The 12,179-nt window shown below is 36.5% G+C and overlaps 1 protein-coding gene across 1 annotated transcript; it reads right to left on the reverse strand.

Moving 5' to 3' along the window:
* Positions 1 to 894: 894 nt before the first annotated feature.
* Positions 895 to 7,346, reverse strand: LOC106769950 (sulfoquinovosyl transferase SQD2). The gene is made up of 11 exons (XM_014655763.2): positions 6,786 to 7,346; positions 5,650 to 5,716; positions 5,392 to 5,462; positions 4,643 to 4,760; positions 4,469 to 4,542; positions 3,129 to 3,184; positions 2,961 to 3,044; positions 2,740 to 2,827; positions 2,576 to 2,653; positions 2,353 to 2,409; positions 895 to 2,170 (listed from the first exon to the last, which is right to left on the reverse strand). Exons 1-11 carry the CDS (start codon positions 7,316 to 7,318, stop codon positions 1,681 to 1,683), a joined length of 1,716 nt encoding a protein of 571 aa, XP_014511249.2. The 5' UTR covers positions 7,319 to 7,346; the 3' UTR covers positions 895 to 1,680.
* Positions 7,347 to 12,179: the final 4,833 nt, after the last annotated feature.

The raw sequence follows: 12,179 nt of genomic DNA on the forward strand, positions 1-12,179 counted from the left end.
CTAGACGTGTATCCGAAAGCCCTATTAGACGTGCGCACTTCTAAAGCTGATGATATGGAAGTCTTAATTAAATGGCACCTCCCATCCATTGAAAATAGTTGGAAAGCCACTACAGCCATCAATACAGAGTTTCCTGTTTTTCCCCTTGAGGACAAGGTGAAACTTCATGGATGGGGTATTGATAGGTTTAGGGGTAAAGTGTATGTTAGGAGAAATAAGGGTAACATGTAGTTATAACTTCTTAGGCGATGTTGTAAACATACTACTATATATAGTCTGTATGGGGTGGGGGGCTTGTTTTGAGTAGTTTTGAAAAGTTTTGTAAGTGGAAGTAAGAAAGAGACAAGTCCTCTCAAAAGACCTAGGCTAGTGACGCAGAGTGTGTTCGTGTTCTTGTTTCTTAGAAAGATCAAGTTGTTTGGTTTTCCTAAGAGAACATCCAAGAACTTGTCTTGGAGTTCTTACATTTCTAATAAAAGTTGGATACCTATCAACATCATTTTGATTTTGAATATTTTGATAATAATGTTTCCTTTGTAAGATATTTTTATTATTTTATAAAAATTAATTAATTATATTGAAAAATTAAAAAAACAATACGAGCTCATATTACGTATTACCCAGTAAGAATGAGGATGAGACAAAAATTTCATACATGTTGAATTTGAGTATGGGGATATGGATGAATTTTTTCTTTAAGAATGATATGGGATAGCAAAACCTATCTACGCTCCACCCCACCCTGTTGCCATCCCCAGTGGAAGAGCGGTGTTAGTGGAGGAAGAAAGTCAAGTGGGGGAGAGAGGTGCACTAGTGGAGGAAGAAGAAAAGGCACCGATGGAAGTGGAGAAAGAAAATGTGCTAATGGAGATGGAAGAAGAAGATGAAGGAAGAATATAAGGTAAATGAATCATTTCACAACTTTATTGGGTGGAAGAAGCTACCTTAAGAACATTTGAAATCCCAAGGTTTAATATATTTTCTTTCCAAAAGATCAAACGGGTATTTTTTTTTTTCTCCATTCTTAATCGTATGTCTAGACAATTTGAGTACAGGAACCTTATTATTTGCCTAGGCGAAGGAAATACCACTTTTTTTTATTATTAGTCTTATTATACAAATGGGGTTATTGGACAGATTTTGTTGGACAAATATTATCTGTCCTACACCTTTATTGGACAGATTTGTCCTGTCAACTATTTTGTGTTGGTTTCTTGGGTATGTTTTGCATTTAACGATTACCAAGATTAATCTAACTTTGATTACAATAATAGCACTCAAAGCACCAATGATCATGAATCAAAGTTCTTTCCCTTGGCTATCTGTTATTGTGTTTTTTCAACCATACATATTTGTGTTTCAAAACGTTAATAAATACTAAAGTTATATGCATGTACCTTGTTAAACAGTCCAGCAAAATATCAAAGTAAAATTCCTTTGCTGTTTATGATGATACTATAGTCTGAATAGATTTGGCATTCAAATATTTAATTTGATAGAATAGGGCTTGAAGGATCAAATCTGTGGCCTTGATCCCCTTTATAATGGCACAAAATAGGATGCAAGCCATTATAATGCATGTTCCCTTACATTCAAAACGAAATGAATGCATTAAACTATCAACTACACAGAAAGCAAGCAAGTAACTAACCTAAGCTTGGAAGGTGAAGTTGCATTACCTTAGTTGACTTGTGGTGAAGGGAAAAAACGTTTTGCCAGCCATTGGAAGGGTCTCAACAGTTGAGCTCTTTTCTTGCGCCAGAACCAAATGGCAGCATTGTATTGTTCATTGCGAACTATTCGTGTGGCTTCCTTCCAATCATACTTCTCCATCTCTTCACGTGCAGCTTTTGCCATGGTTTCCCTCAACACGTTGTTGTGCAAAAGTGGCCTTAGTTTACTCAAGCAATCTTCAAGATCTCCAGGATTATACAAATAGCTAGTTTTTCCATCTTGATCTGCAGGGATTATATCAGGAATACCTCCAGCACGTGCTGCCACCACAGGTATCCCTGAAGACATGGCCTCCAAAACCACAAAACCAAGTGTCTCTGACTCTGAAGGCATGACAAACACATCTCCACTAGCATATGCTTGGGACAGTTCTTCCCCTCTTAGCGTTCCAGTGAACACTGCAGGCATACCTTTAAACATTTTCTCTAGCTCCTCCCTGGTAGTTAACTCATATTACTAGAACTTGCCAAAGTCTTTATTTATGTTTAACATTGCTTTATCTATGGAGTTAGAGGAGTATAATATATATAATAGAAGCACGACATGTGGACTAAAGGCACCAGAAAGCACCAGACGGTTTTTTTTAAAAGAAGGGGTGTCATTGTCAGAACTAGTCACCTGTATGGTCCATCACCAATGAAAGCGATTCGGGCTTCAGGAAGCCTATCCATGAGCCTGCCAAAAGCAATGAGTGCCCTTTTAGCTCTGGTAAATCAATAACCAACAATGAGCAGTTTTTGCTGCCCTTCCAGTTTTATATTCTGAATTTTTAAGATTGACTGGAAATCTTGAATGCAAATACTTATCTAAGCTATGAAAACCTCATAATGATGTTCACTACCTTTTGAGAAAATCTAAACTCTTCTCTACTCCAAGCCGTCCAACATGAACTATCAAGGGTTTCTCAGGTTCACCATCGCTGTATGATAATGTTTAAGGATAAGATGAAATGCCATCATTACCAAAACCTGAACACAAGTAAAAAGAAAAAAGGATAGTCCAAACCTTAGTCTTAATCGCATTTCATATGAGCAGTATCGGGGATGGAATTTTTCAGAATCAACACCCTTGTTCCAAAGACGAATCTTGTTAGCTGGATTCCAAGAAGGGAACAACTCCGTCAAAATTTTGCAGCATAATGGTAAACATGACAAGAAAGAATATTTTCAGATGCTATTACCAACTAAGAACAGTTAAAAGACTAGATGAGAAGATTTTATGTTCACCTGCTGTGACTCTCGCTGCTAGGAGATCCCCTGCTATGGCAGCAGATGGAACCAGAGTCAGATCAGCTGCTCTGTGAAGAAATTCTACATCAACAAAAAAGATTAATGTTATATATTTACCAATATTTGAGTCCGAATTAAGAAGAATAAAAAAGAAAGTATGCATACTTATGATCAACCACATGGGTTTTACCAACCAGCTAAAGGTATATCTTGGAATATACCTGAAAACTAAACAAGATCAGCCATAAGTAATACATGATTTAAGAAATTCTGGCATCGTAGGATCATATCATATCAGAATTAATATAAGCGGAAGTGACATGTGATAAGTGTAATAACTTGTTTTATCATGCACTGAACCTCTTTATGTGTATTCATGCTATGAACTCTTCGCATTTTGGTATTAAAAGTCATATTTAAACATTTTCTTTGTTATAGAAGTGATTGTTACTGCGTGTTTTATAGAGAAATGGAAGCTTGAAACCATGGAATATTGTAGTCAACTCTGGCCCCTCTCCAAACGAACAAAAGCCTCGCCCAACAAGAGTGTAGACATGTTCGCTGGGCTAATCCAACTTTCTGCATTGATACCAAAGTAGACTCTTGCCCAGCAAAAGTCTACCTTTTGGAAGTGAACTAAAAAGTGAAAACTTAACGTGTTGCAATATACTTTTGGAGGGAGAACACAAAAAACACCTTAGGGAGCTGCTGCACGAGAGAAAATGCCTAGCAGGGACTTCCAAAGCTCATCATTCTCTTTGCCAATTTTTTGTACACATAATGGCTTAGAGTAGCCAACTCCCCCCCTTTCATTAAGGTTGTATGTGATGAATCTCTTCTATGTATAGTTTTTCATTTGAAATATAAATCTTTTTACATGATTCTTGTGCTTTTTCTTGATGCTTAATGTTACATGGCTTAATCATCTATGCTCTGGGTTGTTTTTAAACATTGGAAAAAATTTAGAACTTGTTCCTCTAGACTCGGCAACTTAGGGTATAATATTAGACATAATATATTATCTCTATGAAGCATTCTATAACACTTGATCCACATGCAAACTTTGTGTAAGAAGAACTAAGAAATTGGTATTTTTGCATTAATGTTTAGAATTCGCCTCTAAGGAATTAGGGTTAGTGAGCTTTTTGTATGAATGCTGGAGTCATTTTAGAGATGTACTGGTTAGAGAAAGTGTACTGAGATGAATTCATGAAATCCAACCTTGATGAATCTTTATCCTAGTCAGGTTATATAATCCAAAGTTTGGTTGTTTTGATTGTTTTAATCTATAATTACCTCACCCTCTAATTCTAATGAATCTCTGTTTTTAAAGTCTTTTGTCAAAAACTAGTAAAATTTCACATTAAACACACAAATCTCTTAGGAAATGATATTTGAACTTTCAAATACTACTTGTATGAATAGTATACCTACCAAAGAGTTAATAACAAGCAAATTAAAATGATAAATACATTCAGAAAATATGTAACTTGAATAGAACTCACACAGGTACATGGGTGTGGTAGGACATGACAATAGGAACACACAATAGTTTTGCAATGATAAGAGCTCCAAAAACCTGAAAGTATGCCAGCAGTAGATATGTTATGTGACAAATAAGTCATATACTAACCCGAAAAGATATAACAAATGAGAAGATAGAGGAATTGCAGACCAACCATTATGCCTGGCGAAGATGCATGAATTATGTCAGGCTTAAACCGGGCTACCTCTGAAATTATTCTGGGACTAAGTGCCAAGGAGAGGGGTACCTTCTGATACAATGGGCAGGGAAAGCTGCATTTCTCAATGGGGTTTGGTATAAATGCAAATTATTAGTATAAAAAGCATGGTCGTGCTAGTTGCTGGAAAAAGTGTTGATTGCGTAAAAAAACCAATAAAATCTTGCAATCTTAGAAGTTAGAATGGTTATAAACACAAATTTCATATGCTTCTTTTGCTCTTCTTCACATAGAAAACCTTGTAATTACATTAGGATATTTATGATTCTTGCGATTATTACATTAACTCTATAATAGAGTCTCCACTGTGTAATTCATGCACAGATATTTCCTCATACGTATCCACAATAATAATCATATCCTTAGAGAGCGTCTCAAATTGAATCAATAATACTGGGAAGGGATTATAGTAGAAAATGTCAAAATGTCTTCACATTCTAAATTGGATATCAAAATATCAAAAATCCACAAGCGATGATACTAGAGAAATTTAAGACTGAGTGCACAAATATATAACAGCAGAATATGAGGCATGGGAATGACAGTTGCCAAATATATGCACTGAATAAAAGAAAGAAACAATAATTAACCTCACGATAGAAGGATAAAAGAATTGTGATTTAAAGCAAAAAAATGAGTATTACAAGTAGAACAAAGGATTGAGAAAGTGAAAAATGAGCTTTAACCTCCAAGATCCAATTAATTTGGCTCCATAAAATTCCTGGGGCACTCCCTCATGTGTTGTCACAACCATCACCTATAACAGACAAATAAACATAACAGTTAGCATGTAATATAAAAGAAAAAAAAAATACAGGACAAATGTTTCAACTCTATGACTATAATGCGCAGAAGCTATCTAATCTAAATTTTGAGTTTTTTCGATAATGTATATAAAGGAAATAAATATGAGCGTACATAGAAACATAAGTACAAAAAGTTACCTCATCTCCCATTTCGCGAAGGCATTTGATGAAGTTTTGAAACCGGTTTTTGTATCCTGAGACATATCTGCAAAATAGACAATTTTGAAAACACATTTTTCCTGAATTCATATGCTGCTAATACCACACATCTTCCGAAAAATGAATAATGCAGATTATAGCTCAAACGTATTTGGAGTGCAATGAAGAGAGAAGCTAGAACCTCGGTGGAGCAATTGTTCATCAACTTTCCTACAGTTAATGTATAGGTACATACATGTTTGGATAAACTAAAACTATTTCACTCCAAGTATTCGGAAATCTAAGATGCAGCACGATCAAATTGCTAACATCAAACGTTTCTGATTGCTAAACTATGCTAATCAATTTGACAATCTTAATTCCAGCGGACCACAATTTAAATCCAACTTCATAGCAGAATATGCAACACAAAGGCTGAGTACAGTAGCAACGGTGTTAAAAGACAAAAATACTCAAAAACTATTTCTCTATTATAGTATTATTTATAAAGAAGTAAATCTAAACCTAACTCATTCTCAAGTGAATATTACCTCTACTTACATTGTAAATTAGTCTTTTTTTTTAGTGGACATATGATCTTCAATAGTGTTGCCAACACATTATATTACCCTAAATTCAGATTAACCAAATGTGGAACTTTGGCATCATCAAAGCCTATGACTAGTGTTTTTAATTGAGATACAGTCCCAGTAACATTGTAATTCGCTATATTGCAAACAATTGTGGACAAATGCAACAACTGATACATTTGCAGAGATCTCAAAAACACCTCAACATTGCGGTAAAAATTGCAGCTGCAAGCTGCAGCTTAAAACCATGGCCATGTCACTTGACATAAAAACTACAGACTAACTTGGTCAATTCATCAAACGCCACAAAGTCAAGCCATACCACCACGTTGATTCCTTGAGCACAGCATGATATTTGCGCTGTTAATACGCTTTTTAATTTGCCTTCATGGCGTTATATGCTACAAACTAACAAAAGAACAAATGAAGAAGAAAAACAACCAATGCAAAAGGCAACGAGGTATATCAAACACCACGCATGCAATGAAGCATTGGACACTAAGCACAACCAAGAGCAAATCAAAAGCAGCAACAAAGGTGACTCACGCAAAGGGAGAAGGTTCAACGAAGAGAGCAATTCTCCGAGGCCTTGAATTGTTCTCATTCTCGGAGCCAAGCAAAGCACCCTCGTTCTCCCCTTCTCCATGAGAATCAACCTCTGCGGTGGTGGTATTTCCAGCCTCAAGCACAAAACTTTTTCTATCCCTCATAGCTTTCAACCCCTGCAAAGAGCACAACCGTGCTTCTCTGCAAGAAAGACTGAAGGGTTTTAATCGTGAGGACTTAAAACGTTGAAATACAGCAGGATACGCGGAAGACGATGAGGAACAAGAAGAAGAGGTAGTGACAGATGAACAAAAGGGTGGAGAAAAGGAGGGACTTGTAGTGAATGCAGTGGCTTTCATGGTTGAAAAGATACTATATACGATGTACGAGCTTTTGAATTTTGATAGAATAGTATCTACTAAAGTGGTTGTGTCGGAAGAGAGAGAATAATCCAACGAAGTTGGAAAGGAATCTACGGATGCAATGTATAATAATGTTAGGATCGCGATACATTTACAACGCCATTTTAACATCGTTTTGAGAACGTGTCAACGTTATATCGGCTCATTTTAATTTTTTTTTAGAAAAATTGATTTCGAAAAGGTTGAGAGTTGGACATTTGCGTATTTCAATTTCATTGAGGACTCTCTCCTTCTTTCGAAACACTCTCTTCTCTCTCTATTTTAGGTTTTCAGTTTCTCACAATCAAGTTGTATTTTTCCATTTTAGGTTTTCAGTTTCTCACAATCAAGTTCTATTTCTCCATTTTAAGTTTTCAGTTTCTTTCACCAAGTTCTCTCTCTTCATTCGGTGAAGGTCTCGGAGTGGTGTCGATTTTTCTCTTTCTTTCTTGTTGGGTGTCCATTTGGTGATTTCGTTTTTTTTTTGTGCAATGAGTTCATCCGGTGACATCTCGAAAAAGGTATGAACTTTTTCCCTTTTTTGCTATCGTTTTTTGGGGTTAGGTTTTTGGTTTTGGCCTTTGGTGGTCATTCTGCTGGTTATTGCTTTTGTGTTGTGACTTTTGGTGGTTATTTTCCTCGTCTTTCCCTTTTCTGCTATCGTTTTTTGGGGCTGGGTTTTTGGTTTTGGCCTTTGGTGGTCATTTTGTTGGTTATTGCTTTTGGGTTGTGACTTTTGGTAGTCATTTTGCTGGTTTTTTCCTTTTCTGTTATCGCTTTTTAGGGTTTTTGGTTTTGGTCTTTGGTGGTCATTTTGCTTGTTATTGCTTTTGGGTTGTGACTTTTGGTGGTCATTTTGCTGGTTTTTCCCTTTTCCGTTATCGTTTAAAATATTTTTTTTTGTTTGCAATTGTTTGTTCGTCATTCACTTAAAACCAAGTATGTTGTTGGTTTGAATGAAATATATTCGAAGGAAGGAGTACGCCGAAAGCGTTTTAAAAGCAAAGCTTGTAGAACTCCCTACACTGGATATAGTCCAAAACTTGATTGATCTATGTAATTTGTTAATAATGAAGTATTTAGTACATGTTGGAATGAAGTATTTGGAACAATTATTTTGATTGTTAATAAATAAAGATAGTGGTTATTCGAATTTTGAATGTTATTTTCATTCCATTTGTTGTTTGGTGGTATTATTTAATAGTTATCCTTTGTGATTGTTATAAAATATGTCAAGTTCTATTACCCCTATGTGGATGGAAGACCAAGTAGAGGAGTTCCTAGGTTGAGAGGGGAGGTCCTACACCAAAGAGACAATTTTGATGCATGTGTAATCGATTACAAAGGCCCTGTAATCGCTTACCAGCGGAAAATTCCACTTTTGTATCGAAAGTTGGTGAGTGCTCCCCAGGCATGGCTGAAGCACTCCCCAGATTTTTCAAGACTGTGTTTTTAATGTTTTGATGATTCATTAACCCTGTTGGCCATGGTTGAATGTGTCCACAACAAGAAATTTCCAGTTCTATCACCCCTATGTGGATGGAAGACCAAGTAGAGGAGTTATGAGGTTGAAAAGGGAGGTCCTACATTATGGACAAAGGTCTGATGCATGTGTAATCGATTACATAGACCCTGTAATCGCTTACCAATGAAAAATTCCACTTTTGTACTGAAAGTTAGTGAGTGCTCCCCAGACATGGCTGACGCGCTCCTATGTTTTTCGAGACTGTGTTTTTAATGTTTTGAGGATTCATTAACGCTGTTGGCCTTGTTTGAATGTGCCACAACAAGAAATTTCTAGTTATGTCACCCCTATGTGGATGGACGACCAAGTAGAGGAGTTCCTAGGTTGAGAGGGGAGGTCCTACACCATGGACATAGGTCTGATGCACGTGTAATCGATTACAGAGGCCCTATAATCGCTTACTAGCGAAAAATTTCACTTTTGTACCGAAAGTTGGTGAGTGTTCCCAAACATGGCTTAAGCGCTACCCAAGTTTTTCAAGATTGTGTTTTTAATGTTTTGAGGATTCATTAACCCTGCTGGCCATAGTTGAATGTGTCCACAATAAGATATGTCCATTTCTGTCACCCCTATGTGGATGGAAGATCAAGTAGAGGAGTTCCTAGGTTGAGAGGGGAGGTCCTACACCATGGACACAGGTCTGATGCACGTGTAATCGATTACAGAGGCCCTGTAATCGATTACAAGCAGAAGAATTCCACTTTTGTACCGAAAGTTGGTGAGTGCTCCCCAGACATGGCTGAAGCACTCCCAAGGTTTTTCAAGACAATGTTTTTAATGTTTTGAGGATTTTATTAACTCTGTTGGCCATGGATGAATGTGTCCACAACAAGAAATTTTTAGTTCTGTCACCCCTATGTGGATGAAAGACCAACTACTGGAGTTCCTAGGTTGAGAGGGGAGGTCCTACACCATGGACACAGGTTTGATGCACGTGTAATCGATTACAGAGGCCCTGTAATTGCTTACCAGCGGAAAATTCCACTTTTGTATTGAAAGTTGGTGAATCCTCCCAAACATGGCTGAAGCGCTCCCCGGGTTTTTCAAGACTGTGTTTTTAATGTTTTGAGGATTCATTAACCTTGTTGGCCTTGGTTGAATGTTTCCACAACAAGAAATTTCTAGTTCTGTCACCCCTATGTGGATGGAAGACCAAGTAGAGGAGTTCTTAGGTTGAGAGGGGAGGTCCTACACCATGGACACAGGTTTGATGCACGTGTAATTGATTACAGAGGCCCTATAATCGCTTACGAGCGGAAAATTCCACTTTTGTACTGAAAGTTGGTGAGTACTCCCCAAGCATGGCTGAAGCGCTCCCCAGGTTTTTCAAGACTGTGTTTTCAATGTTTTGCACTCCCCAATACTTCGAGTTAGAATATTTCAATGTTAAACAAACTTAAAAGGAATAATGAAGTGCATTAACTAATGAAAAAGGATAACATCCAATTGTTTCAGTCCAACTCCTCGTCAATACAGGGACACATCAAATTTGACCCAAAAAGTTAATGAAGAAACTCACTCAACCAAAAACACAAACAAAGAAAATGAATTTCAAGAAGAATTAATCAAAATAGTTTAGGTGTATTGATTTGCTATAATTATGTACAAATGTGTAAAAATTTTCAACAGTATACTTGTGTACAATGTCTATTCACTTGGTATAAAATCAGAATCAAAACAAACAAAACATTTCTAATGCTATATTAATCCAACATGTTGCAGCGTTTGAAATCTTTAGACGTTGTCCTCATCTAGGATCCGATCACATATATACTTCTTCCCAAACGCATCCAATTCCTTCTAAAATGAACATATTGGAATTTAGAAAACATGTCCAGAAAAAAATAATGTAATATTTACAAATTGATAATTTAACCTACATTTGTATAATCAGGCATGATTTTACCATCATATTTCTCCTCTCGATCCCAAATTTCAATAGCTTTCATCACTATTACACCACAATCATATATGGAGTAATGAGAAAAATAGTTACATTACCTTCTTGTTCAACATTATGAGACTTTCAAACATCCCTAAGTTCCTTCCTAACAGCAACAATTTTATCTCTTAGACACAACTGTTTAAACTGTACTTACATTGCTTTTAGAGGATTCCATTTCGTTTTCAACTAAACTAATGGTGTCAATCAAATATTAACCTACAATAGCAGATTTAAAAAGGGGAAAATAATTATTTCAATACATTTCCTAAACATTTCAACTAATGGCATCAATCAAATATTAACCTACAATGACAAATTAAAAAAAGGGGATTTTCAGCTTATTTCAATACATCTGAGTAACCACATCCAATGTGTGATACAGAGTGCACATTCAAGTAATCGTCAAGTAATCGCGATAAAAGACGAAAGCGAAACCACCTACAAATCTCCAAACAACGAAAGCGAAACAACCACAAAGTGTGGGAATACAAAAAGAGAAAGTTATCAGAGCACCCAACCCACGAAGGAACAACGATGACAACCAAAAAACGTCTACTTTCGACAAAAGACGCCATTGAAGGCCCCAAGCAAGACTTCCTCCCAACACTTCAATGGTGGACAGAGACAAACGACTTCCTCCAGAGAATAGGTGGACCCCAGCACCAACGAACAACGGTGAAGAAAGACGACTTCGGTGGCGAAGTGAGAGTTTCAAATGGTGGAGCGAGAGTTTCAAATAGAGCGAGAGTTTCGAATGGTGAAGCGAGAGTTAAGAATATTGGAGTGAGAGTTGAGAATGGTGGAGCGAGAGTTGAGAATGGTGGAGTGAGAGTTGAGAATGATAAAACTGGTGAGAGAGGGTTTTGAATGAAAAAAATGGTGAAGACACCAACAGGTTTTTCAGCTTTTTGCTTTCCAAAAATGCCTTCAAAAGCTCATTTTATCTTTTTTAAAAAATCATTTAAAATAACAAATGACAAAACAACACGTGTTGTTGTCAATTTGTTGTCAAATGAACGTTGAAGAAACATTTTCCATAATGTTATTACCAATCATTCACTTTTTTCTCTATAGGACAAATTCTTTTTATCCACCTTCTGAAATAATTCATGCCCAGGGAAAAGGTGATGGGTGTCGCGGCCCATACAAATTTAATTGCATATTAAGAATGCAGTATAGTGCTAGGAAGTGACTCCTAGGTCGTCTCTCAAGGACCAAAGTGTGGTTCGAGTCTCAGGTCAAACATGAAGTGGGACGGGGGGTTTGAAAGTGTGTTGCAAAATTTAACTAACTCAATATAAAGACATAGATGCAAACAAACTAATTAAAGCTAGCATTGTAATTAAAATAACCCTATTAAAAACCTTAGACAACATACTCTTGCAAACAAATTAACAAACACAGTTAAAATTAATTAAACTCAACACCAACTCAAACACATGAAGACAACTCAACCTACTAATTAAACTAAGTGAAAACAAGAGAAATTAACAAGCCTATTTTACTTCTAGTAAATTAAGTGA

Source organism: Vigna radiata, chromosome 8 (assembly GCF_000741045.1).
Source record: "Vigna radiata var. radiata cultivar VC1973A chromosome 8, Vradiata_ver6, whole genome shotgun sequence".
In the NCBI taxonomy this organism is placed as follows: Eukaryota; Viridiplantae; Streptophyta; class Magnoliopsida; order Fabales; family Fabaceae; genus Vigna; species Vigna radiata.